Raw genomic sequence first — 27,644 nt, forward strand, 5'->3', positions numbered from 1 at the left:
ACTGCGGTGCAGAGCGTTGCAGGGATTGTGAGTGCGGCAGAGCAGAGGTGGGGGAGGGCCTCTGGGCCACCAGCAGCAGGAGCTGCTGCAGGGCTTGCTTTCTGGAATGCTGTCTGGCAGCAAGCTCTTCCAGTGAGGCTGAAGGCTCCCTGTGGCTGGCCAGCCAGCAACTGCAGGCAGCATGTGTGCTTAATGCTGCAGCTTGTGCCATATGGACCTTCTCCTCCTCCCTGCTTGCCCTCTCTGTGTCTCCTTCCCCGCTCAGCTCCCCTCCCCCTGCAAGTGGTTTGACAGAGCAATTGGGCAGGCACTGGGACAGCAGCTCTGACATAAATCTCTCCTGGTGTGGAATGAGGGGTATAAATATCCAGAGAGTGATGTGATCTTTCCAGCTGCTATTAATAGGTCTCTGGAGAACAAGAGCGAGCAAGCGAGACTGGCTGACACTTAAAGGGCTAGCAACTCCCTTATGTGCTGTGAAAATTAATCAGCGCCGTAGCTCACCATCGTCCTCCAGGCTAGAGCAGAGCCCTCACCGAGGTGTGTGGGGCGGAGGAGGATGAGGAGGGAGCAGCTAACAACTCCTAGCTGGGAAGCAGTGATAGGCCAAGTTGTGCTTAACTAAGGAAGAATGCTTGGGCGAGCTGTGCCACAGCACTGTTTGCATAGCATGCCAGCAGCCCCTGGCTCAGCTTGCAGGGAGGCAGGTGCCAAGAAGACCCCTTTGCAGAGAAGACCCTTTCTGCAAGCACAGGACTCACTCACGGTGCATGATAAGCTGCAGCATGTGCCTTGTGGCAGTCACAATCTTTTGGGGATTACGGGTCTGCCAAATGTGCTTCAGTCTGCTTTCTCTGCAAGGGTGCAGTGATTTGCCCTGGCAGAGCAAGCACTTGGCTTTTGCCAGTGGCATCTCCAGGCTCACCTTCAGCAATCCAGGAGCAGCATGTGTAGTGCTGCTGAGCTCTTGCAGTACTATTTAGACACCTGGGGTTTGGTCTGGAGCTGGTGCTTCCTGTCCCTGGGTGGCAGAAGAAATCTGTGCACAGCATCTGGCCTGCATGGTCCAAATGGGAGGAGCTGACCACAGCAACCCCCTTCCTTGCGTGCTGGGAAGTTTCTCAGCCTGTGCACAGGGAAGCTTCTCAGGTGCATTGTGGGGGTGTCATGCAAAACATATAGCAGATGTGAGCAAACAGAGTAATACCTCAGCTTCCATGAACATGTGGTTTACTCTCCTTCCCTCCTGCTTCCCCAAGAAGTAAAAACGACGGGATTAGGGTTAGGGTGTAGTTACCAGGGTTGTGTGTTGGACCAAGGGTTTGTGGTGGCCTTCCAGAATAACACGGTGTGATACAGAGCTGCATCGCAGTCATCGCTAATGCCTGTGCAGAGTTCCAAGGGGAATATTCCCAGTGTGAGCATGGGACTCTGCCAAGGCAACTAGATCCTGCAAGGAGGGCTGCTGCAGCATTGCTTAGCTGCATGCGTGTCCCTCAGCCCACAGACCTCTGTGTTCTGCCCTAACCTCCTCTTCTCTGCCAGACTCTGCCTCAGGCTGCGGGGCTATTCAGGTAGCTGAGCTGGGTTTTGAGCAGGAGAGCATCATCCTGCTATCCCAGCAGGCCTGTGGCACATGGCATCATCCTGCTGGGCTTGGAAGCTCCCGCTAAAGTGGACACCCCCTCACCCAGAGCCTTAAAGCAGGAGCTGAAACTGTCCCTCAGGCTCCTGGGAGAGGCAGAGCTTGTCAGATGAGTGCCTGCACTTCCCGGCTCTGTCCTTGCCTTGCAACCCACTGCCTCCTTCTCAGTTGCCTCCACCTTTGTCCCCTGATCTGTCCCAGTTTTCTCTTTATAGGCTTGTGTCAAAGCTGTCTGCTCAGTTGTCTGGTTGTCTTCTGTGTGTTTTGCAGCACAGAGGAAACTTATTTATCAGCGAAAGGGACCCCTGAAAACAGTAGGGCACTTGATTTCTCTCTAGGGTCACAAAGATGTCTAGGCTCTGGGAACACTTGCAAAATAGCTCTGAGCATCCTTCTAATCACCTAAGTGCCAGGCTGGCATGGCGCACCCATTTCTCATCTTGGCCTTGGAAATGAGGGCTCTCATATCCGTGGCTGTTCCTTGAAGTACTGGCAAGACTGCCATGCCTGGGTGAGAGTTTACAGCTTGTCATGATGTGAGTGAGTAACTGCAGAGCAGGATTTTTTGCTCAAAGGGGCCAGGGCTAATTCCCAGCAGGAGCAGCTCTGGGTTGTGCCTTGCCATGGACTTTGTATGGCCCTGTGACCAAGTAACAGCCCCAGTGCACTGGTCCTGTGCTGTGCCCCCAGCAGCTGCAGCTGTGTGAGGGGCACCGTGCTGACTTGCTGCTCTTTTCTCTTGTAGGTTTCTGATTGAAGGGCCTGCGAGCTCCCTCCACTGGCACTGTGGGAAGCTTTAGCCAAGCCAATGCACCCTGACAACAAACTGCCCAGCCATGGCAAGGCAGGCAGCAGCAGTGCCCTGGCCCAGCACCACAATGTGAGCCAAGCACCCACCTGTAACTTGGGCTCAAAGGGTGTGGGGGCAGGCAGCCATGGCAGCAAGGCCACTCAGATTTCCCCTGGCAACTCTGGACTGAAAAACAGCCAGAACACTGTCCCAAACTTCAGCTCCTTGAAGGGCAAGGTGAAGCGGGAACGAAGCATCTCGGTGGACTCTGGAGAACAGCGAGAAGCCAGCACCCCATCACAGGACACAGAATCAAAAGGTAATGCTCTCCTAGACCTTGCCTCAGCATGTCCTCCTCTCAGTTGCTACAAGCATCCTGGCAGGACTTGGGATGGGAGCATCGTTGGTTTCTGTGCCGTGTCTTCTGTTCAGGCTTGTCCTGGCTGCCTGTTTGACTTTGCATCACTGCTTGTCACATCTGCAGTTTTTGGACCAGAGTGGCTGAATTCTCATTTGCTTTGCATTTCATTCCCTAAACCATTTGTTACATCCAGAATCTGGCACTGGTTTTCACAGGCTGCTGAGGCCATCTAAGCAACAGCATAGTTCACTGAAACTACACTGAATGCCCCTGCATGTGCAATGTGCAAACTTTTAACTTGAGACCGAGTTGTTTTCTATCTCCTTGCTGTTGGTAGAGAGCTGCTCTGTGGTGTTGCAGCTGCCCAACGACTCAGTCATGGTTAGCAAGGAGGTGCTGCAAGGGTCACTGTCTGAACAGCTCTGTGGTTTCATCAGCAATGGATAACTCTTGTGTTACAGCATGTGGCTTCTGGAAAAGGGCTGAGTCAGTGCTTCTAAACCCTGGGCCTACCCTGTCCTCAGCGGCCTTCCCTGTAACCTCTTGCATTCCATCAAGCTCTGTGCTCAGTATGGGATACTTGAGCATCTCACACACGGTTGTAGGGGGAGAAATTCCAGTGGTGCCCTTGGTTCCAAGCAAGACTCACACCCGGTCTGCAGACACAGAGCTGCCGTTCTGGCTTGTGCCCCTAAGGATTTGTTTTCACAGTCAAAGCCACGTTGCCTGACTGGCTTAGGCCAGAGCTGTGCCATGGAACAACAGGTAGAATGTACCTGAATGAACTTCCTGCCACCAGGAAGGCTTTCTCCCTATAGTGTTACACAGGTAACCATACACTACTGATCATAAGCATTTGCAGTTTTATCCCAGAGCTGTATTGCAACCACAGTTCCACAGGAAAATTATTAAAATGGCCTGATCAGAAATGCCCGAATCTCCTATGTTCCTAATACACTGACAGATCATGTGAATGTGGTCATGATGTAAAAAAAGTAAGGCCACACAATGTTTCATTAGTTAAAGCACACGACTGGAAGTTATTCATCCTGTTTCTGATTGCTCTCCCTGAGTCCCTAAGTGCCTTTAGGCAAGCCACTTCCTCTCTGAGCTGCATCAGTCCCAACTGAGAGGGCGGACTGTGGAGGGAGCATACAAGTTTATAGAGAGCGTGAGGGCCCCTGCCTGACTGATGTTGACAAAGGGCAGAGTCTGTCTCTTGTTCCTACAAAGGATGTGAATGCGCCCTCCCATCCTATATTCCGATTTTAATTGCTGAATCACAAACCCTTTACATTTACAGTTAATGTCCAAAGCTCTCTAGTTTGGAACTGCAGGTAGACACATCCTATGTGCATAGGTTCCTTTCACGTGGTAAGAAATGCATCTCATTCTGAAACTTTGGCTCTCACAGGGAAGTCGCACTAGATCTGGCTGCTAAGACAAGGAGCCCAGACTGAGCAGATGCTTCAGGTTCTTAACCAGTGCTGGGCAGATGTTAGCATAAGGCTTACTGCTCAGTGCATCCTGGTTGGGTTGGCACTGCCAGCATGCAGCACTCAGCTGGGCAGGACCCCAGCCTTTGAGCCCCTTAAGCACCTCTGATGGCCCTGTCCCTTTGCAGGTGAGGTGGCTCCCCGCAGTAAGCGACGGTGTGTGCTGGAAAGGAAGCAGCCATACAGCGGCGATGAATGGTGCTCTGGGCCGGACAGCGAGGAAGACGACAAACCCATCAGCAGTGCACACAGTGAGTGGCGGCCTCCTTACCACTCTGAAGCTTGAATAAAACCAGGTCCTTCCTGCGGCTCAGGAGGGCTGAGGACACTGGCACCTCTAGCTTTGCCTGTGTGTGCTCACTTAGCCGAGGTTGTGGGGGCCCATTGCACCTGGTGGTCATTGTGCTGTGAGAATGTTTGCCATGCAGTGAGGCCTTGGACCTATTTTGTGGAGATGCTACAGACATGCCGGAGGGAAAGGTGCTGAGGTTGAATGTCCCTGCTGTACGTTGCTCTGGCCACACTACCCTGGTCATAATGGCAGCCAGAGCGCAACGTGCATTGCTCTTGTTGCAGCAGCTGAGTCTCTGTCAGGCCACTCACCTTTCTCTCTGCGGCTGTGTTGTAAAGACAGCTGAGTGTAAAGAGGCTCTTGGGGTCTTGACAGTGGTTCAGGCAGAGCTGAGCTGGCTCAGCTGTGCTCTTTTTGGGACAATGAATTGTAGGTCTCCTCTGTTTTCTAAAAGCATCAGCATTCTTTGACATTTTGTATCTACAATTCACTTTGCTTTCAAACTGCAACAGAGAGAATATCTGAGAGATGGGGCAAGGTCCTGTGGGGCCCAAGGAGATGCCCATGTTCTCTGCTGGAGAACATGAACGTGTGGAAAAGCAAGAAGAGGATGGCCTCTGTGCCTGCGAGCGCATTGTTGCCATTGTCTCCGGAACATCCACTTGCACTCCTCAGCACAGTCCACAGCCTGTGCAGCCTGTGCGGGAAGGGATAGCGCCGCTTCCCTTGTCAGCCTGCTCCCAGATCTGCCTGGTGGGAATGGGTCACGGTGGGGCTGCCCAGGGGCAGGGGCTGGCAACGAGGCAGGTTCCCAGCGATGTCTCCTGTGTAAATGCTGCAGTGGCAGGGTCGGGCTGCAGGAGCTGCTGCGATGGGGAGAGGCAGCTGGAGGGGAGCAGGGTTGGGTTAAGATAGAGGAAGGCAAGGCACGCCTCTGGTAATTGCAGCGCTTAGTAATATTAATGATGGATCCTACTTGATGACGGCTGACGATTGACAGTCACCCCTGCCGGGCGCAGCGGCCCCGGGCCGGGCGGGCCCGTGCTGCCACCTGCTGGCGGCGCTCCGTGCCGCCCGCGGGCTCCGGCCGGCGGCAGCGCCCGCCCGGCGGCAGCGCCCGCCCGGCGGCAGCGCCCGCCCGGCGGCAGCGCCCGGCCGGCGGCAGCGCCCGCCCGGCGGCAGCGCCCGGCCGGCGGCAGCCCCGGCCGGCGGCGGCAGCGCCCGGCCGGCGGCAGCCCCGGCCGGCGGCAGCGCCCGCCCGGCAGCCCCGGCCGGCGGCAGCGCCCGGCCGGCGGCAGCGCCCGCCCGGCAGCGCCCGCCCGGCGGCAGCGCCCGCCCGGCAGCCCCGGCCGGCGGCAGCAGCGCCCGGCCGGCGGCAGCGCCCGGCGGCAGCAGCGCCCGCCCGGCAGCCCCGGCCGGCGGCAGCGCCCGGCGGCAGCAGCGCCCGCCCGGCAGCAGCGCCCTTCTCTGCTCCCGCAGGCTGTAATGTAGCAGATCCTGCGATGTCCACGGCCCCCCAGCTTGGCCCAGGGTCCAACCCGCTGCCTAACCTGAGCGAGAGCAGTGCTTCCGGCGTGCCCCATGGTGCTGCCCCTGGCTTGCGGTCGGAGGCTGCAGGAGGCGGAGGCGGCGGAACAGGGAAGCAGCCTTCACAGTTTGTTTACGTCTTTACAACGCACCTTGCTAACACGTAAGCGGTAAACCCCATACCTCCCCCATGGTATTGGCTGGCCTTGCCACACCTGGCTGGCCTTGTCACACTTGCCTGCTGCGTGCAGCACATGAGCACAAGAGAGCTGGAGAAATCTGTGTCTCTCTGGTTGCACAGAGTGGGAAACCCCTGGGGTTTGTGAGGTATGCTGGCAGTCACTGCAGGTGGACAACTTGGACTTAAATGCCCGCTTCCTCTCAGTGAGGCCTGGCTCTGCACTGTTTCACCCACTTTAGAGCCCATGTATTTGGCATCCAACAAAATGATTCTTCCAAAGCAGTATGGGCTGCTGGTCTGATTCGAAAGGATCTAAGGGGTGGGTGTCACAGGGAGTGTAATGTAACACATGGTATTCTCCACACAGTTCCTCTCTTCTGTCCTGCATTGTCTCAGCCATAGAGTCTAAGAAGTTAGTTTAATCTGTTTAGCCTAGGCTAAAGCTAGCCTAGTTTTAGAGCTCTGCTGTACCACAGATTCACTGTGGGAGATTCCAAAGCATCTTGGTGACAACCACCTTAGGGCAGCAGGCACAAAGCAAAGCCTGTCACGGGACATGGGAAGAGGGAAATTGAACAGCAGGTGATCATCTGTTGGAGATCCTCACTGGGGGCTGTGCAGGACATATGCAAGGACTCTGAGAACATTCCCCCTTCTTGGCTACCTCCAAGGATTTATTTCTTCCTGCAGAACTGAAGAACGGAGGTGGCAGCTGGGGCCTTGGACGGGTAGGATGGGGCGCAGTGCCTGTTCTCAAGTGATTTGTGCTCTCTCCCCAGAGCTGCAGAAGCTGTCCTGCAGGGCCGAGCTGACTCCATTTTGGCCTACCATCAACAGAATGTCCCACGGGCAAAGCTAGACCAGGTATACCACCTGCGAAGCAATCGCTCCTGTTGGCACATGCTGACAACTGTTACCCTTCCAGTCCAGATGTGGTCATTCTCCCCCATCCCCTGGCTCAGCTGTGAAAGAAGGGGTTCCAGAAGGCCCTTTCGGTGGGGTGGGAAGCTGCTTTGCTGCAAAATCTCTTTGGCACAAGTCCTTGCTGTTGTCAGCTGCGAAAAGTTTGGGATGGGGCATGGCATGTTCCCCCGCAGCCACGTGTGCAGAGTACCTGCTTGTGCATTCCTAGATCACGTAGTAGTACCTACATTTCTTTCCTGCAAGGAATGAAGGTAAACTGCCATGAGGCTTTATTTTGGGACAGAGAGGTCTCCTGCAGGTTGCAGGGAAGAATACCTTCCTAGCATCCTTCCCTGCTCAAGTTTCTTCCCCTTTTCTCTGCCAGGCACCACCTGCTCCTAAAGTGCTGGGCGTTGCTGAGCCACTTCCAATTAACCCTCCTGCTGCCAATACTCCACAGTCCCAGACACTGGCCCCTCAAGCAAGTCAACCACAGCCGCAGCCTCCCCCACCACAGCCTCCAGCCCCACCACCTCAGGCCATCAGTCAAACACCTTTGCCTGCACCCGGCAGCCTGCCCCAGGAAGGGACAAGTGAAGATGGCCGGAGAGATCTGACTCCCAACTCTTTGGGGAACAACAGCAGCAACAACCAGCCTGGAAGCAACCATCCAAATACGCCCACTGCATCTGCCAGCACCATGCAGCCTGGGCAAGTGGACTCCTCCGCCACACCCAGCTCCAGCCTCCTTGGAGAGGGCCCAGGGATGCCGGGGAATGGGCAGGTGGGCCTGGGCCCCAGGAACACCATGAACTCAGAAGGGCTCTCAAAGGAGCAGCTGGAGCACCGAGAGCGCTCTCTGCAGACCCTGAGAGACATTGAGCGTCTGCTGCTGCGCAGTGGGGAGGCCGAGCCCTTCCTGAAGTCCAGCCAAAATGCAGCTGAGGGGGGGACTGCCCCTCAGGCACAGGCTGCTGCCCCTGCCCAGCCTCCCGCACCCCCTGCCAGCATGAAGAAGTATGAAGAGCCTCTGCAGTCCATGATCTCCCAGACCCAGAGCCTTGGTGGGCCCGGCCTGGAACATGAGGTGCCTCACCACCCTGGCGCTGACATGGGACAGCAGATGAACATGATGATGCAGCGGCTGAACCAGGACAGCCTGACACCAGAGCAAGTGGCCTGGAGGAAGTTGCAGGAAGAGTACTACGAGGAAAAGCGACGGAAAGAGGAGCAGATCAGCATCCATGGCCGGCCCATGCAGGAGATCATGATCCCTCAGTCAATGGGGAGCATGATGATGCGTGGGCCTCCACCACCCTACCACAGCAAGCCTGGAGAGCAGTGGCCACCAGGGATGGGCAGCCAGCTAAGGGGACCCATAGATGTGCAGGACCCTCTGCAGCTGCGGGGAGGACCACCCTTCCCTGGCCCACGGTTCCCTGGGAATCAAATGCAGAGAGTCTCTGGCTTTGGAGGGATGCAGAACATGCCCTTGGATGCTCTTGGGCCCATGAATGCCATGCAGAGGCCAGTCCGGCCTGGCATGGGATGGAGCGATGACATGTCTCCTATGGGAGGCCCTGGGAACTTTCCACAAGGCACCTTGCCCTACCCACCAGGGCAAGGAGACCCAGAAAGGTTTATGAATCCCCGTGCCAGAGAGGAGATCCTGCGGCATCAGCTCATGGAGAAACGCCCAGTGGCAATGCAGAGGCCCATGGGGATATCCAGCAACTCCATGAGCCAGGGCATGGAAATGGAGAGGATGATGCAGGCTCACAGGCAGATGGATCCATCCATATTTGCTGGGCAGATAACGGGTGAGACCCTGAGCAGTGCCCCAATGGGAATGGATTTTGCAGGCACTCGGGGGATGCTGAGCCCTCCTATGAGTCAGTCAGGCCTTCGGGACATGGACACACCCATGGGCCCTGGCAACCTCAACATGAACATGAATGTCAATATGAACATGAACATGAACCTCAATGTCCAGATGACCCCACAGCAGCAGATGATGATGTCCCAGAAGATGAGGGGCCCTGAAATGATGACCCACCAGGGCATGAGCCCTGAGGAGCTGGCCAGGGTTAGGGCTCAGAATGGCAATGGCAGTGCAATACTAACGGGACCCCAGAAAATGATGATTCCCTCACAGTTCCCCAACCAAGGACAGCAAGGCTTCTCGACAGGGCAAGGGTCTTATCCCAACCTGCCGCAGGAGATGGGCAGTGGCTCAGACATGTTCAGCCCTGAGCAGGGCACCATGCCTGTTGGGAGCATCAGTGGCACCACCAGACTCAGCCACATTCCTTTGCCTCCAGCCTCCAATCCCACTCCCACACCAGGGGGAAACCTGTCCAACATGCACCCAGCACCTTCCCGGGGGCTGGGCCGCCGGCCCTCTGACCTCACCATCAACATCAACCAGATGAATTCCCCCAGTATGGGTCACCTCAAGTCTCCCACCCTTAGCCAGGTGCATTCGCCACTGGTCACATCCCCATCTGCCAGTCTCAAGTCCCCACAGACACCCTCGCAGATGATCAGCATGCCACCTTCAAACCAGTCTGGACCCCTCAAGTCCCCCCAAGTGATGAGTTCCTCTCTCAACGTCCGGTCTCCAACTGGCTCACCAAGCCGCCTGAAGTCCCCTTCTATGGCTGTTTCTTCCCCTGGTTGGGTGCCATCTCCCAAAGCCACCATGCCCAGCCCAGGAGTCAACCAGAGCAAGCAGACTCTCAATATGAACTCATCTGCTTCCATCGGAGCACTGGAGCAGGGTATGCTGGGTGTCTTGTATGCGAGTGCATGTCTGTGCTTAGTTTTGATGAGCGTGTGGACAGGGTTTCTCTCCAGCCCACAAGCTCTCTCTGGAGCAGGAAGACACATGTTCCTGTGCCTGGCCCCGCATCTCACAGAGCAAGTATGTTTTCCCAGGAGTCCAAACAGGGCCTTTTCAGGTAGATCTGGGACACATGGAGCAAACACTGTGTCTGTGCTGGGCAGAAGGGGCAGGTTTAAGTGGAAGTCTGTCTCTGCTCTGGAGCAGGGTCTCTGCATGAGCCTTCTCAGAGTCCAGAGAGTGCTGCACGGTGCCAGCTCTGTGCTCTGCAGCCTCCTCTGGTCACTGCTGTCAAAAGGAGAGGAGAGGGTTGCTCTCTGGTGGGAGCAAGCCATTGCATGTGAACAATACTAAGTCGATCTCTCTCTTGCTTGCAGGTTCTCTCCCTTCTGGGCCTCGGAGCAGCTCTTCCGCACCAGCCAGCAACACCTCTAGCACCATGAATCCCAACATGCCTTTTACTTCCTCTCCAGATCCATCCCCTTCCCAGAACCCCCTCTCACTGATGATGTCCCAGATGTCCAAGTATGCCATGCCCAGCTCCACACCACTTTACCACAATGCCATCAAAACCATCGCCACCTCTGATGACGAGCTGCTGCCAGACAGGCCTATGCTCCCACCTGGAAGTATGTCAGGTATCTATTTCTGGAGGTGGGCTTGCGAGGGTTCAGACTGTCTTGTGGCTGCCAGTGGACCTGAGGCAGCAGGTGGAGAAAGTATTAGGAACTCAGATCTCCCCATGACTGCCATGTCACATAGCTTAAATTTCCCCTTCTTTGTAACAGTCTGTGCCCTTCCCTGCCCTCTGCCCAGGCTGTCCATCAGCTTTTGGCTTGGGTGGAAGGACATGAGCTGGTCTGACTTGGGGAGTCCTTCTTCTGCAAGACCTGGAAGTTTTTTACCTTTACCCATGGAGATGTATTTAGCCCGAGTTCTCATGGCTCCTGGAGTTTTCTCAGGTCCAGGACTTGCAGGCAGAGGTCTGCTGCGTAGAGCCCTTGTGTTCCTGTGCAGTGGGACAGGGATGCTCTGAATGGGGCTTTGGAGTCTGGTGTTTTGAGTGGAGCCCAGGTGCCTGCACAGGCCAGGCTGTGTTGTAGCACAGTTGTGATTTCGGTAGGCCAGATCCGCTCCACTGGTGGCACTGGTGAGGACATCTAGGCAAATGAGTGTTTTTGGTCACATGGTGACCGGCCCAAAGGGGAATTCCAACATGCTCTACCACTTGATTTAGGGGTCTAAAGCTGTCTGATAAATATTTTTGCCAGTTTTGAAAATGAAAAATCAACTTTTTGACTCTTTCACCACTGAACAGTCACTTAGGTTGACCGCAGGCATGCAAATGCATTGGCTGCCTCCGCAGGCACTGATGGCTGCTCTGCTTTTCTGATGGGCACAGACTTTCCCGCCCAGACAGCACCTGTGCCGGGCTGCTGACTCTTCTGCTTTTTTCCTCCTCAGCACCCGAGGTTGTGTGGTCACTGGAGCTTGCTGGGTGGCAAACCCTGTGGCAGGCAGGGGTGAAGGGTCACTCCTTGCTGCCTTTCAGGTAGCTGAGAGCCCTGATGAGACCATGGTGTAAGGCACACACAGAGCCAGTCAGGACTCTGAAATCAGGGGAATGTAAGAAATTACAAATCTAGCATGGGACTGGATGAAGCTGGAAGAGCCCTCTGGTCCTTGTGAGCTAGGGGAGCTGGAGTTGGAGACGCTTTTCCTGATGTTGGTGCTTTGTAAGCCCATCTTGGAGCTGCTTTCTGAGCATCGTGCTCAGTGCCTTCTGAGCAGGACTGCTTGGCAGGCTCTAGGATGTGGATTTTACAGCCCTGAAAGGTCTGTAGGAAGGGTTAACTATTCTCTCTTTTTCCTGTCCTTAGGCGTGACTGGTAATCAGCCAAATCAACTGCACTTGAACTCTGTGGGGCCTGGATCCTCTCAGAGCCCCATGGGAATGAACCTGCCTGGTCAGCAGCCCCTTTCCCACGAACCAACCCCCACCTCCATGATGTCCTCCCCAAACCCTCTGGGCTCCAACATTCCTATGCATCCGAGTGGGCCAGGGGCGGGCGTGCCCCCCCAGAACCCTATGATGCTGCCCCCGGGTCCCCAGGACTCATTGAACCAGCAGTGTGGCCCTGTGCCCAACAGTTCACAGATGATTCCTTCCAACCAGCTTGTGTTCCCCCGCATGCAGCAGCCCCACAATGCCATGCCATCTCCTGCCGGAGGCATGCCCATGGCCCCCAGTGCAGGAGGTGGCCCTGGGATGCAGCAGCATTACCCGCCAGGGATGCCCTTGCCACCTGAGGACCTTCCCTCCCAGCAGCCTGGTCAGATGCCCCCTCAGCAGCACATGATGGGCAAGAACATCCCTCCTCGGATTGGTGACCCCTACCCGCCCGTGCTTCCTGGGGTGGCGTCGGTGCTGAACGACCCCGAGCTCAGTGAGGTCATCCGCCCCACGCCCACGGGGATCCCGGAGTTTGACCTGTCCAGGATCATCCCATCAGAGAAGCCAAGCAGCACCTTGCAGTATTTCCCCAAGAGCGACAGCCAGGCACCCAAATCTCAGCCTTCCAACCTCCACCTCATGAACCTGCAGAACATGATGGCTGAGCAGCCCCCCGTGCGTCCAGGTATGAATGCTCCCAGCCTCCCCGGGCAGCAGGGCATGCAGAGGGGACTCAGCATGCCCATGTGCCATCCTGGACAAGTGCCCATGCTGGGCAGGACAGGCATACCACCCCAGCAAGGCATGATGGGCAATAGCATGCACCAGGGCATGATGTCTCCGCAGCAGAGCCTGATGGCCCAGCAGAATTTCATGCTGATGCAGGCCAAACAGAGAAGCATGTCTGTGTCAGGGGAGATGTATGCCCAGACAGGACATATGATGTCACCTCAGGGCTCTCTCATGGGGCCCCCGCCTCAGCAGAACCTCATGGTCACGCACCAGATGAGGCAGAGGAGTGTCTCCCTGGACAGCCAGATGAGTTATATCCCCGGGCCTGGGAACATGGCGAACTTGCCTTTTTAACCCTGACTGGCGCTCAGGGCTGGGGCGGGGATGGGGCTGCCCCTACAAACATTTTTAAAGCTTTCTCTGGGGGCGGGTTGGGGGTCAATGCCAGTGGAGGACACCACGTGGGATGCTTTTCATATCGGATTTGCTTCTACACAGCAAACCAGATGTGCAGTAAACTTGATGAGAATTGGGTTTCTTTTTCCTTTCTTTTTTGGGGAAGGGGAGGGTGAAGAGGCCGGGAGTGGGGCTGTTACTTTGAACCCTGCGTGGTGACCAGGGACATCCAGACCTTGTGGCAGTTTGTAAAGTTTTCACTTATGGTTTTCCTCCGTCAAGTGTTTTTCTTGCCCTTTTTTCCTTTCTCTTTTGTTTGTCCTTCCTTTTTAAGCAACCAAAATGTGCAAGAGGGTTTTTGGAACTAGCTGTAAATAGGTCGCTGGGAAAGGCAAAATTTGTGATGGTTTTTAATTGTCCTGTATTTCTGTGTTTTAATAGAAGCCTCAAAACATGTTTTAAAAAACAGAAAGAAAAAAAACATGCTAAAGGCAACAGTGTACAAGGATTGAAATCTCTCCGTGGGGGAGGCAGGAGGATCCCGAGAGTGCACAGGGTGTTGAGAGGTCCCATTGCAGAGTGACTCTGTCAGACCTGTGTTGTTCACGAATCTGAATGGTTTTGCATGTGTGTGGAGAGGGGGTGGTGCAGTGTCATGCAGATCTCAGGTCCCGTGGATACATGGATACTATGCCGAGCACACAAACATAACCACTGACCCAGGGCCATTGGGCGGGGTCAGGGTGAGGCCGCCAAGCTGTACCCCCAGTGAAATGCTGCTGGAGCGGTGCTCATCTGGCAGGGCAGAGGCCACAGTTTTACAGGATGCAGCTGTTGCTGCTCTCTGGAGAAGCTGCTGTGTTTGGGATGGGAAAGATGCCGGCCCTTCAGCTGGAGAAGCATCAAGAATGTGGGCTTCGCAGATGGTAATGTGCTGGACCTGAAGGTCTTGACCAGCTCTGTCACCTCTACTCCCTTCTCTTCCCTTCATGCTGTGTCTCCTGTAGGCAAGGTGATGTGGTGGGTAGGGACAGATGGGCTTTGAGGTGAGTGAGGTGAAGCATTCCAGTGCTTCCGGGAGAGGTTAGCTGGGAACCCTGATCTTCTGCAGCCTTCCTACACGAGTCTATTACCCATCCATTACCCTTCACCACTACGTCCTTGTCCCCCGCCATCGAATGCTTTCCCAGATTTTCCTTGTGCTTGTCAGCCATTCATCTGTAGAGTTTTGCAGGCAGTTTTCACTCCATGATAACCTGAGCTACTGGCAGCAGCCCTGCCTTGTGGCACGGGAGAGGTCCAGCTCTTGAAGAGGACCTGTCCTTGAGTGCAATACTCTACCTCAGCGTTCAGTGTCAGCAGCATGGCCATCCTGTGCTTCAGACAGAAGAGGCCAAAGTTGAGTTGCAATCTCTCATTCCTAGGCTGGCAAAAGCATGCCATTTGGACAACTCTGGCTTTTCTGGATGCACTCCACCCTCTCCATCCTGTACTCCATAAGGTCTTCCTGCATGCAGCCCTGATGGTCTTTCCCATGTTTTTTCACAGAGGGGAATGTGTCATGATGCACACACGTTTCTGCACACATCACAGTATCTCTGGACCTCTGTGGGGATTTACAATTCCAGCATCCAGTGGTGAACCTGGAGCACACAATTGCTGGAGGAACACTGCTTGGAGGATTATCTCTGCAGAGCCAGGTTTAACACACTACCTCTCTTAAAACAGAGCTCACCTTTCCCAACTTGCTGTTGCTGGGACGAGATGTCTTTGGAAAGGGAGATTGCCAAGTAGTGAGTGAACAGCAACACTTTTTATCAGGTTGCAAGCTGTTTGGAAAGGCTGGTGGGTGCTGAAATGTCAGCCCAGCAGTTGTCTTGATCCAGTCTGTGAGAAGATGGAATCATAAAGTCCAGTTAGGAATACATTGAAGCTTTGGGGCATTTTGTAGTGCTGGGTGAGAAGCATGGGTTTGGATCTGAGGAAGGATCTTGCTCTAGTCTCCTGCTTTGTAGAGGTTTGTTGTATACAGTGTGAGCTAGTAGCATTTTTTGAAGGGGTTAAACAGGAACAATCACGAGAAGTTCTCCTTCCTGCTGAGGCAGTTGGAGCAGAAGAATAATCTTCAGCTCAGGCTTTGGACCTGACACGTTAGCTGGTTGGATTCTCGATCCTTTCAGTGTGTGTTTCATGCGGGAGGATATGGCTCAAACAGATGTAGCTCTTTCTAAGCTTGACTTGCCTGAAAGGCTGTAGCTTCTCTTGGCTGCTCTTCAGGGTGTTGGCTGCTGGTAGCTTCTCATAAACATCCAAATACCAATTACAGTCCCAAACTTTGCTCATCATCCACCAGCAAGTATTGGCTAAATTGAAGCCATAACATTTTCTATGTGGAAGTTTGTTTGTTTGCCTGTAGATAGCTGTTGTTTTAGCCTGGTTGAGATCTCCATGTGTTTGTACTTTCCCTGTTGTCCCTTTTGCCCAGCCCGACACAGAAGTTGCCTGGGGCTTGCAGTCCTCACTGTGTCAGCAGCGCATTGTCCCTGCATCAGCAGGAGCCTGCAGGCTTGTGGCACATGCTGTGCAGTGCTCAGAAGACTAGTGCTGAGTGCTCGCAGGCAGTGCGATGCTATTTCTGCCTGGCAACAGGAGGAAGACCTGTCCTTCAGTGACAAATAAGAAGCTAAGCCTTTTGACTCAGCAGCCCTGGATACAGAAGGGAAATCCTGATGCTAGGTCAGAGCTGAGGACTCTGGAGCAGCAGTCGGTGCTCTTCTGCAAAATCTCACTGCCCTGGAGCCAGCCCTACCCCTACCACTGTGATGGCTGAACAATGGAGAGAAGAAATGCTGCCTAACACCCCTGTGCCCTGGGCGCTGCTCCAAACCATGTCTGTGAACAGCAGTGTGGCAGGAGTTCCTTTGGAGGGTCAGTGACAGCCAGTCCTTGTTAGACCCGGGCAAGGTTTGCCATCAGCTGGTTGCCCGCTGCCGTGACCTGTGTCTAGTCTTGTGTCTTGTAGTTTATTGCTCAGCTCCTCACCTTGAGTTCTGTGTACTGACTCCATCTAATCACAGTAGAAGGTTTGCCCATCTTTTAGCCATGACTTTGCCATGTTTTTCCAGCTCCAAAAAAGCGAATGTTGGGAAACTCCATCTTTCAATATGTTGGATAATCACACACCTGGATTTAGCTTTCACATTGAGGTAAAGTTGACTGACCTGTTCTCTGTCATCCCATGGAGAAATTTCCCCAGTCATTTTGTACCATTATATAAATATATATATATAAATATAAATATATAAATACAATATGTGAAGACATCTTATTGGTTTTTATTTGAAACAATTTTTAGGCTTGTTTTTGGGTATCTGTGCTGCCTGTAATGTATTGACCTGTTTTATAGGTGCCTTTTTATTAAAAAGACAAATTTCAAAACCTGACCCTGTGCCTGTATTTTTCCACATGATTTTCCACAGGACTGCAGCAGAGACAGAGTGCGAGATGTGATGGAATGATTGTGTGGGCATCAGGGGAGTCCCTTCTCTGCAGCACTCCCAGGCACACGTTCATTCATGCGTTCACTTACTTGCACTCACCCATGCACGCTCCACTGCCTGCCACGGCCCTGTGATCACTGTGTATGCATAGCAGGATGCTCTGCTGGAACCCCAGCTCTGTCTCCTGGGAGAGTTGATTGGCCTGCAGGAAATGCAGAGCAGTGTGCTGTTGTGAGGGTCTTCGTGTTCCCATCTTTGGGGTTGCCTTCATCAGAGACCAGGGCTTCCTCTGGTTTGTCTGCTGGAGCCTTGTTTGCAGAGCACAGTCCAGGACTGGAGGTGCAGAGGGTGTGCTGTGGATGGTGGTGACATCACCTTCCCACGCATCACCTCCCCGCTTTCTGCAGGAGCCACCTTGCAGCTCCCCTTGGCTCAGTTCCCCTTCCCGGTGGCCTGGGTGGGCAGAGTGCATCTGCCTCACTTGGTAGCCCTGGCATAGGGGCTGAGCAGAACTCCATTGGGAAGGAGGAAGGTCTGCCCGAGGGCTGCAGGGGTGGCTGTGGCAGTGTGAGTACTTAGCAGGGAAGCCCACTCTGGGGCAAGGTGTTGTGACAGCCATACAAACATTGAGGAGATAGCAAGGATTTTGCTGCGTGGAAAGCAGAGCTTCCTCTGTAGCGAAGGAAAGTTCCTTTTGCTTTCTTCTTGTCGCCATTCAGCAGGCTGGCTGCAGGCAGCTGTGGGAGGAACAATCGCCACTCTTTGGGGAAGGTCTGCCAGCTCTGAGCCAAGCCATTCCCAGGCTGTCTGGGCCAAATGTAGGTGTAAGGGCAGTTTACCGGTCAGGTTAGCAGCTGCTATAAAACTGGGGCAGGAGGTGCTGCAGTTAGTGGAAGAGGCTCCGTAAAGCAGAGAGGTAATACAGGTCTGGACTGACTCTGAACACAGCAGAGCCTTCTGCAGCACTGGTGAAGGGGAATCTGAGCAAGGTGCTCCTCTAAGCCCTTTGAGCAGAGCTTGTCAGAAAGGTGCCATCTGCCCACTTACTGCTCTCTGATGCATCTCCCTTGAATAAAGTGACACAGTTACAGACAAATGCTTACAAGCACTTTACATGAGAAGATGGTGTTTTATTCACCCGTTTATTACAGCTTACCTCAAAACTTCCTAAAGGTTTGTACATACCAGTGCTAAAAGCTATAGTAACAATAGTAGTCTGTTCACTCTCATTTGAGCGCAGATTTTCTTTTTACTTTGTGACCACTGTAAGAATTGTATACTTGGACTATTATTTTTTTCAATAACATTTTCATGTAGAAACACAGTTGTCACCGTAACCTGCTGGGGAGGTGTTTACAATGCATCTGCAATAGGTTTTCTCACTGGTACAACCGTGGAGAACAAGTGCAGGCTTAAGAGACTTGCCCTTGCCTGTTGCATGTATGTGCCTGAACAACCACAATCGCCATTACTTGAAAGTTTAATCTTTGAAGATAAGGTGCTGCAGGAAATGGTGGAGTGCCGTATACTAGGTGAGTTTTTCTCCTCAAGTCACAATGTGAGATCAAGCTATTGAGATCTCTGCCTGAGTCAGGCTGAGGTAATGTGGCCCTTCCATAATGGCTGGTCTTTTTAGCAGGGCCCTTGAGTACTGTGAAGTTCACCTGGGACTGAGCTGTCTGCTAGTGGGATGAAATTCAGAAGTGAGGTTAGCACAAAATTCCTGCTACCACAGGAGAACTAACATTGTTTTGACATTGCTTAAAATGTGAGGTGAAGGGTAGAGGAGATTTTAAAGTGTTCTTGTGAGGAGGGTTGTGCTCACGTGACATTGGTATGTATGGCTCTCCTACAGTTCAGGCCACAGCACTCTTTAGGAACAGAAATGTCATGGAGCAATGTTGTGGGCCCGCTGCCATGTTAAACTGTGACAAGACCTCCTAGGCAGCAGCAAGCTGTCTTGACTCTGCTGGGGCTTCCCCACCCACCAGCTTGTGGTGCAAGAATTAATGATGGGGAAAGCTTCTGCTCTTACTTTGAACCAAATTATCCTCAAGCTGCCCTGATCTGAGGAGTTTCTGCATACTTGCAGTTCAGGGCAAGATCACCACTCAGGTTTGTCCTCTGTATACCTGGATGCACTTAACTGCTGAAAGCCCTGTAGGTGCAGGTAGAGGAAAACTAACAGAAAGCACAGTGCAAAGCAAAATGCCACATTTCCTCTAGCCTTGCTCAAAATAAAGGAGACTTTCCCTTACTCTGGGGCAGTGGGTCTCCTTGCTCTCAGAACCCATAAATAGCCATGCAACTAGCTGCCAAAAAAAAAAAGTTATACCATCAGCTTTACAAAGCTGTGTGGTTTCTCTCCCCTGTGTGCAGTCATGAGACAGAAGCCATCTCCTCAGATGGTGTTCCTCCTTAAAGGAAAACTTTTGCACAGTCAGGCATTCCGTTCAGCAGCCACTCACATGAGATCATAACAGCAGTAAAACAGATCAAATGAGTGGAGAAGAATGCTACTGGTGTCAGAAAAGGAGTCTGTGACAGTCAAATCTTTCAGTCTGTGGGAGGACCTCCTGGCATGAGCTGTGTTGTGAAGATGAATGTGTTGTGGCGGGCTGGGGGGATGCTATGCAGCAGGAGGACAATGTTGCAGTCAAAGAGTGTCCAGCACTGTATGCCCATGCTATTGGACTGAGCTTTGCAGCCCCCATCAGTCCTACCTCCATCTCTCCAGTTGTGATGGCCACTGAGTCCCACGGCTTCCCTTAAGCATGTGTGTACCAACCTTAGCTAGTGAAATGGAGACCTGCTTACTGACATGACTCATTTACTTGGCTGCACTTTTTTCCTTAACCCTGGCACCCAAGTCCTGTGCCTGGCTTTGTGCACAAGATGCCTGCAGTCCGTTTTTCGAGGGAGAGGTGAGAATATCAGGTTCAACCCACTTGAGTGACCATCTTCATCCAGCTCCACAAGAGTGACCATCAGACATTCAGCATTCACCAACAGCTGCCAGATAGATCTCTACAAGTTTGAGAACCAGGAAGAGCCAAGCAAGGTGTCTGATGGGATTTGGGTGTTTGTTGGCTATTGGATCTGTTTCCTGAGGAGTGAAGAAAGTTGTGGGGATGCTTGTGAAACTTGTAACTGAGACCACAGAAAGTGTGCCACTGGGAAGGAAAGACCCAGGCCAGTTCTGCCCTGCAGGCAGCCCTTCTCAGCTAGAAAGTGGAGATGGAGGTGGTGTTGTCAGACTCTATCCCACTACCCTTCCTTGTCACCTCCAGGATCTCCTGCAGGGTCTCCTGGCTTATGCAGCCGAGCTCCTGCAGGATCCGGAAGAAGTCGTTACGGAACTTGACCCCAATAAAAGCGTAGAGGATGGGGTTGAGGCAGCAGTGCGTGAAGCCGACGGCCTCTGTCACCATGATGGCTGTGTCCAGCTGGTCTTCCAGGAGGCAGTTCTTGGTGAAGGCTTCTAGCTTGGTAAGTGTGTTCAAGAAGATGACAATGTGGTATGGGCTCCAGCATAGGAGGAAGATGCCTGTGACCAGGATGGCCACACGGACAGCTTTTTGCCTCTGCAGGCGCTGGGACTGACACAGTGCCCGGATGATGGCCATGTAGCAGTAACACATGACCAGCAGAGGCACAAAGAAGCCCACGGTGTGGTAGAGGAAGCGGGTTGCCAGCCACGCATTGTTTCCATCAATCCCAACCTCTGGAAAATAGCAAATGCTGCGGTTGCTGTCATCTGTCCAGACTTCCATGAAGATGAGATCGGGTAAAGTCAGAAGCAATGAGCAGAGCCAGACAGCCGTGCAGGTGAGGTGGATGGAGCGAGCTCTGCGTTTGCGGTAGGTGTGGATTGCATAGACGATGGCTAGGTAACGGTCCACCGCGATGCACCCCAGCAGCATGCTACTGCAGTAGAAATTGATCTTGTGGACAGCACTGAGTATCTTACAGAGGAACTTCCCAAATACCCACCCAGCTAAGCTCTCCACCACACTGAATGGGAAGGTGAGTAACAGTGCCAGGTTGGCCAGGGTGAGGTGGAAAAGGAAGTTTTCTGTGGTGGTGCGAGACCGCTTGAACCTCTCTAAAATGACCAGGACCAGAGCATTGCCCAGAGTCCCCAACACAAACATCAGCAGATAGATGAGGGGCATGAAGACCTTTCTGAAGGGATCTCCCTGGTTGCCAACCACAGATGAGGCTGGGTTGAAGCAAAAGTAGCCCTCCAAAGAAGGGGTGGTGTTCTCAGCTTCGTAGTAACCACTCAGCTCCACCTGGCTCTGGGGAACAGAGAGAGTCTTGTTAATGGAGGGGAGTTTCTGGACAGAAGAACCCAGTCCCCCAGATGCACCTGGCAGACCTAGAGCAGAGCATCCCCATGTCCTGCAGCCCACCTGCATCAGGAGGAGATGCTGTCTGCAGTGTGATGATGCTGTAGGCCCCTCTACTGCCAGGAGGTGCAGCAGCAAGTGGAGAGGGTTTTCTCCATCTGTGACAGTGAGGGCTGCTCAGTCTATAATCTTTAACTGGAGTATTTGGGGATGTTTTGGTGTCCAATCAGATGATCAGTTTTATCTTCTGGTTCTTGCCAAGTTACCTGCTGGCGAATTTTGCTTTCTCACATAGAATGGAACCCTCTCTACCAGCTTTCCTGATTTTTCCCACCCATTTCTTATATGGACCACTCCTGTCCTGCCTGCTGCCTGCCATCAGGTATAAAGGTAGTAGGATTCACCACACAGCACATCTATACCTCAATTTCTGTGCAGTGAACCTGTCCCCTTCTTCTCATCCTCAGAGGCCTGAGAGCTGCCTATGAGAGAGCAAGGTGAGGTGGGGTCAGCAACAGCTGCCCTTTGAGATCTCTTCCCACACTCGGAGGAAGGTGTGGGGTAGGTGTTCAACACAATGGGAGGAAAGCCTCTGAGCTCTGATAGCTGGTGTCATAGCTACAGGAATAGATGATGGAGAGAGAGATCAGTTCTGTTGATAAACCTTTCAGTTCTGAATTAATTGCATTCAGAGCAGGAAAGGGAAGGGAAAACACCACTCAGACCCCAGACTGATATCCAGTAAGGGAAGTGCAATAGAGCTGCTTGCAGATGTGACTCGCCCTTGGCTTGCTGTATCTTCTTGACCAGCCTGCATTTCAGGCTGAAGCTGAGGGCAAGTCTCGAGTGCTGGGAAGCTGGAATTCTGCTCAGGATGAGCTCCGTGGATGGTGGTCATGCTTCAGCTGGCCTTGCACAAAAAGAGAGCAGTGGAGGAAGCTTGTGGCAAACTGAATAGTAGTGACAACTCGGAGGAGCTCAGCAGCAGTCACCCTGAAGTCCCCCACCCACACCCTCTCTGGAGACCTGTGCTGAGCCTTCAGTGTTGACCACAGCGGAAGTCTCTGCTAAAGCTTTCATACCTTTCACTGCCAGCTGCAGCCGTTTGCACCTGCTGCTCCTTCCCTCATCAGCCAAAGTTCCTGTCTAAAAATACCAGCCCTACTTTACACAGTTTTAGACCTGATTTTGGGGGTTTTTGCTGACCCAAGGGGCCACTAAGCAAAATTACTGTGACCAGCCTGGAGTCTTGTGTTGTACCTAGCTAAGGAAGGGTGATTGATGTTTCTTCTCTCTCAGGCAGCTTTCCCTGGGTAATGCACTGGGTGCCTCTGCACATGACTGTGGGGGGTAAAGAGGTCACTTGGCAGCAGCAGGGCTTACCTAAACTCCTCTGCTACTGAAACCACCTGCATGGTTCCAAGAGGAGTCTGGGCATGCTGATGGGGCAAAAGTCTGTGGGGCATTACCAAACTCATAGAGCACACAGCAGGCGCAGGCAGTCCCCAAGCAGTGGATGGTAGGAGGGTCCACTCCCTAGGACCACTCCAGTTTCCCAAGGGAAAACAAGGGAAAAGTCCTTGGGAAAAGTGTGGAATAACCCTGCCCAGCTCTTGCTAATATAACTGTGGGGCTGCAAGCCTTTGGTGAGAAGCATTTTGTATTGCCAAATAACTTGTGTTTTTCTGGTTTAGGGTATGATTTTGGGCCTTAAGAAATCCCTCCCAGTTATTTTCCTACCGAGCTTGAAAGTATTTCCTGCTTACTCTGTACCCGGACCTTTCATGAGGAGTTAACAACACACATAGAAATCAGATCCTTGAGCCTCTCTAATAAAAAGCAAAAACAACCTAAAAACCTTTGCAATTTTGTGTAGTGACCAAACCAGGCTGCTCAGGCTGTGCAGGTGATTGTGCTGAAAACCCCAAATAGAATATATTGGAAATGGGAAATTTCACTGGGAAGAGGTTGGATGATTCCAGCTTTGAAGGGAAAAATGAAATGATGGAAAATAGCTGGGTTTGCTGGCTGGAGTGTCAGGCCTTCTCTGGAGCCATGCCAGCACCATCGATGGCAGTGGATGGGCAGCTTGGGCGGTGTTCAGCGGCTTTGGCTGCTGACCAGTTTCCAGCATCACCTTGTATTTGGAGCTGGAAGTGCAGAGGCTGAGTGCCACTATCAGACACCATCTGATTGCTGATGGGGAGCAGGTAGGGAGGGCTCTTACTGTAAACCACTTGCTGTGGGTAGGGGAGGCGTGTTGGAGCAGTGTTTGAATCGTCCTTGCCTGCATCTCTGAGCAGAGCAGTGCATGTGGGTAGGAGCGGACAGAGATGAGTTGGAGACAAATAAAAGAGAATGAAAAATCAGAGTCTGGGCTGAGACAGGAAGGGCAGGGAACAGAGCTGCAGAACCACTGAATATGACAAGCTGAGGCTTCTGGGAACTCTCCTGCAATTCTAGGACTAGAAGTGGGTGGCTGTCTGATCTGGGATGGGATAAGTCAACAGTGAGCATGCAGAGGGACCTTTGTACAGGTCTCCTGCATGACAATTGCAGCAGATTTAGGGGTGGGAGAAAAAGTGTTGTCTCTGTAATAGAGCAGTCAAGTGCATGCCTGGGAAAGCTGTTCCTGTGTGCTTTTTGTTCAGGGATTCCTTTACCCTATAACCTGCATCACAGAGTTATTCTGGTCTCCGTTTGTCAGCTGTTTTTCTCAGTTCCCCACAACTGTCAGCGATCAAAATATTTGGCTGTAGAAGTGAAGCAGCTTGTCCACTGTTATGGATTTTCCATGTGAATCATTCCCTTCTAGTCAATGCCAGGGCTGGGAGCAGCAAATCTCATTTTCAAAACCTTAGATCTGTAATTGCCCACATTAGTACAATCTACTGACAGAGCTTCTGCTCATGACTTCTGCAGGGGCTGAACCAGGGAAATCCAGGAATAAGACCAAGGCCTGTGGAAATACCATGTTACCGCCTTAGGTGCCTTAACGCTCTTGAGTCATGTTGGTCCCATTGCAATGAAAACTGGCCTGAGGAACCTCCGGGAACCTGGTGTAGATCTCAGTGGTTCTTCTGCAATTTGTTTTTGGATGTCTAGTCTGCAGCTGAGGAAGGTTAGCAGGGAAAGCATTTTTGCTATGGAGAAATGGGGTTATCATTTTGGGCAAGGTACTTTTCTACAAGGTTACAGAGTCAAATGGTCTCATATGGTATCAAAAATTAGGTGAGGCCCTCACTGTATTCACTGTGTGATACTGAGATAAATGCCCTTTTGGTGTAAACGTTCTCAATTTTTCCTTCCATAATTACTCAACTGATCAAACGATCCTCTCTGCACAAGGCGGGGTTTGTGTTGCCACCTTGACAAGACACTTTGGAAGCCTTTTTTTTCAAATCTTTATGGGTAGGTTGCTGCTACAAACACTGAGTATAAGTAAAGCAACATATGGCACCACCAAAGAAAATACAGTGATGCTCATGTGATATCTGCAGCCTCCCTGTTCCAGGGAGGGAGCCAAATCTGGGAAGCTGCCAGGAGACAGAGGTGGGAAACAATGTATGTCAAACTCCCAACTGCAGAAGTCTGAGAAAAGGTCTAAAACTCTTCATGCTGTGGCACCTGACTGTGGGCGGTTGTTGCAGCAGATAGGCCTGCTAGGCCCCTCTGGAGATTAGCTGCCTAAGAGCAGAGAAAATGCATAGTCATGCTGACTAGCAAAAGAACCCCTTTTTCCACGCCTCAGACCCTCTGTTATCTTCCTGTAAGACAACAGGTCAATTTGTACCCTGACCCACACCATTGGACCATTTCTCAAAACCCCTGTACCCTATAAAAACCCCTCAGTTTCCCTAGCTCGTTGGAAGTAAGCTGTCCCTGAACCCTTCACGGAAGATGAAATAAAGACCCTCCGGTGGAACCTCACACAGCGCTCCCCGTCTCTCTCTCCCTGCGTCTGCCCGAGGCACCCCAGCAAGCCTAAGAGCTGAAATCACTTCTAAAAGAGCTGAACACTGCTTAAGAGCTGCATATCACTACAACAGCTTGCTGGGGCTAGCCTGTGCCTGGGAGCTCTGCCAAAGGTGCTTGGGCAGGAGGGTGTGCAGATACCCTTCTCACCCTAGAACACCAAGGCAGCCGGACCAACTGAGCCTAGCCGGGACCAAAAACAATAGGCGATTAGTCCTAAAATCAGCTGGGTTCTGCCACCCGACCCTCCCTGCTCCCCTCACATGGGGTCTTCTTTATGATGTAAAAGAATTCACAGCAGAGATAAAATCACTAAGCTAAGGATTATGGAGAGTTTTGTATGCAAAGAAAATGAGGTGGAAAAGGTTTGAGTTTGGTTTTAACCTCTCAGCAAATTTTAGTGCTGCCACTGAACTTCAACAGAGGTCAGGGAAAGAAGTGTCTTCTCCAAAAAAGTTGGAAAAGGAATGACCACTATTTGCAAAGGATTTTTATACTGGATGAATCAGAAAAGAAATAAATAGGGTAGGGCTTGCTCTTCCCTGGTGTGTAGGAAAAATGGAGGAACAGAAAATCTGGTAACAATTGAATCCAACATTTCTCTTTTGGAATAGCTAATCCTGAAGTCTGCTGCAGGGAGCCACTGTAGTAAAAAAATAAATTCTGAGATGCAATATTTGATAGCCAGGGTAATGATAATGATGCTGTGTTCTTCCCGTTGGATAGCACAATGTACTCTATAAGGGGCAGCTGCTCTTTTTCACTTGTAAAGGCTGGGAAGAGAACTATGAGGTAGAATACCTAGTGTCATCACTCCCTGTTAGAAGTAGTACTTGCAATTTATCTTCCACTCTTTAATCCTCTCTTGTAAATATACTGCACGTTCCCCTTTCAGCGGAGTGTATGTGAAGCCATATGTATGGAAGCTTGTATGTGGAGCAAGCAAGCAGGCGGGTCATACCAAGGGTTTTCACACAGAGAGAGAGAAGACTGGGTTTGCTTAGGTATTCCAGTTGTCAAAGGAGACCAGATAAGGTGTACAGGGCTTTGCACACTGTGTACACAGTCATTTGTACCACTGAAGCCTGGTGCAAAAGGTGCCTGGCTCAGAATAACTGTTTTATGCCCACATTGTGCTAACGGCCGTGCAGACAGCCGGGCAGCAGGAAGCAGAGGCAGGGAGAGGCTGGCAGCGCAGGATGGGACTGCTGGAGCCCCGCTCTCCAGGTTAGTCACCTGGCCCTTTGCAGAGACTCTGGTCTGTGTCCTCATGCAAGGACAGTACTCGGGCTGAGTGCTTGCCAGTGCAGGTCCCGGTAGCTTTCCCCAAGAGAATACCCAGCATCCCTGGATCACAGGGGCTGTAGCCACACTATGCCGGCTCTCTGCAAGCAACAGCTTGTGGTCAAGTCTGGACTTAAGGGATGCAAGGACTGATTATGCTGGCCTAAGAAATGGCTCAAGCTCTGCCTCTGCCAACAGGAGGGTTAGAAGATGGATGGCCAGAAACCTGGCCTTTCAGCCCACCCCAGCTCTACCTGCCATCCCTGTTATCAAGCAAAGTCAGGCCCAACTCACCAAGTCATAGGTCTCTGATGAGTAGCTGACAGGCCCCATGGTTTGAGGGGCACGATCCGTCTCTCCTCCAGAAATGCTATAAAAGTTCTTTTCTGGGGTGGAGTTAATAACTTAAGTAAGTGGGGAGGGACACAGAATGTAACAATAGAGTATTTGCAAGGCAAATGAGCTCCAGGCATAGAGTGATCTGATTCATGTAAAGATTAACATCTAGCTTTATAATTTTTTTTACTAGTGCCGTAAGTTGATTTTTAAAGTACAGTTTGAAGAGTCCATATTCCTTTGGTCTATATCGCAAAACATCCAGAACATCTTTAGGTCTTCCTTGGAAACCTTGCCCACAGCTGTCCTTGTTACAGGTGGTCCAAAAGGCTTTGAAAAGTTCTGTGATAAGGACCACCCTTACCAGAAACCTCCTGGATCCAGGCACTTCTCTGGAGCTGTGCAGGACTTTGAAGCATGGGTATGGTCTGTATGATCATCACCCTCTGCCTTGGGGTCCTCCTGGCTGCTTTAACCCCAGTGACTTGTAGTTGTCTTCTGCTGCTTCACCCCTCATCTGGGCTTGGGGGAGTGTGAAGTGGCTTGCACAGGAAAGCAAAGCCTTGGCAGCTACTCTGCAAGTCTAGAGCAGGGCTAGCAGGGGCTGGGCAGCTTGACTTCACAAGGGTAACAAAGGAGAATCAAGATGGGAAATCAAGATGTTCTCTGCTCGGGGAAATGGGCATTTTGTTCAGTGATGTCACAGCAGCAGACTCACAGTGGGAATGCCCCAGTCTGGGTCAGCAGAGTAGGACGGCATTGCAGCTGGCATTTTGGCAGAAAGCTTTACCTGTGCGAGGAGCTGAGGTGTTCTGACAAGCACAGTTCTTGTCCTCCTCGTCTAGGTACAGGTGCATCAAGGCCTCTCTACCAGCAAGGGGCTGGCGGGACTTTGGACTGGTGAAGGAGGAGGCGGTGTTATTCTCGTGAGCACTGCTGGATTACATCCACTCCCCCTGTTTCTTAGATCCCGACTTGTTGGGCACCAGCTGCCCCGAGGATGTCGCTGTCCTCCCCTGCCGTGAGGACCTCTGTGTGCACCTGCATGTGCTCATCAGCTTCTGGGCACTCTTTCTCC

General features: G+C 52.4%; 2 protein-coding genes across 4 annotated transcripts in view; one reads left to right on the forward strand and one right to left on the reverse strand.

Moving 5' to 3' along the window:
* BCL9L (BCL9 like) overlaps positions 1-16,562 on the forward strand; it is a 48,846-nt gene extending 32,284 nt beyond the window's left edge. For 2 of the 3 annotated variants that reach the window (XM_068172084.1, XM_068172085.1), the window contains exons 2-8: positions 2,391-2,754; positions 4,421-4,543; positions 6,064-6,274; positions 7,072-7,156; positions 7,581-9,975; positions 10,415-10,675; positions 11,918-16,562. In XM_068172084.1, the coding sequence (XP_068028185.1) occupies positions 2,454-2,754; positions 4,421-4,543; positions 6,064-6,274; positions 7,072-7,156; positions 7,581-9,975; positions 10,415-10,675; positions 11,918-13,077 (4,536 nt within the window). In that variant the 5' untranslated portion in view covers positions 2,391-2,453 and the 3' untranslated portion in view covers positions 13,078-16,562. The remainder of the gene's footprint in view (positions 1-2,390; positions 2,755-4,420; positions 4,544-6,063; positions 6,275-7,071; positions 7,157-7,580; positions 9,976-10,414; positions 10,676-11,917) is intronic. The other variant, XM_068172087.1, reaches the window with a different exon arrangement.
* On the reverse strand, positions 15,180-26,863 carry CXCR5 (C-X-C motif chemokine receptor 5). Its single transcript, XM_068172141.1, has 2 exons — positions 26,525-26,863; positions 15,180-20,920 (listed from the first exon to the last, which is right to left on the reverse strand). Exons 1-2 carry the CDS (start codon positions 26,561-26,563, stop codon positions 19,844-19,846), a joined length of 1,116 nt encoding a protein of 371 aa, XP_068028242.1. The 5' UTR covers positions 26,564-26,863; the 3' UTR covers positions 15,180-19,843.
* Positions 26,864-27,644: the final 781 nt, after the last annotated feature.

Source organism: Anomalospiza imberbis, chromosome 24, assembly GCF_031753505.1.
Source record: "Anomalospiza imberbis isolate Cuckoo-Finch-1a 21T00152 chromosome 24, ASM3175350v1, whole genome shotgun sequence".
NCBI lineage: Eukaryota > Metazoa > Chordata > Aves > Passeriformes > Viduidae > Anomalospiza > Anomalospiza imberbis.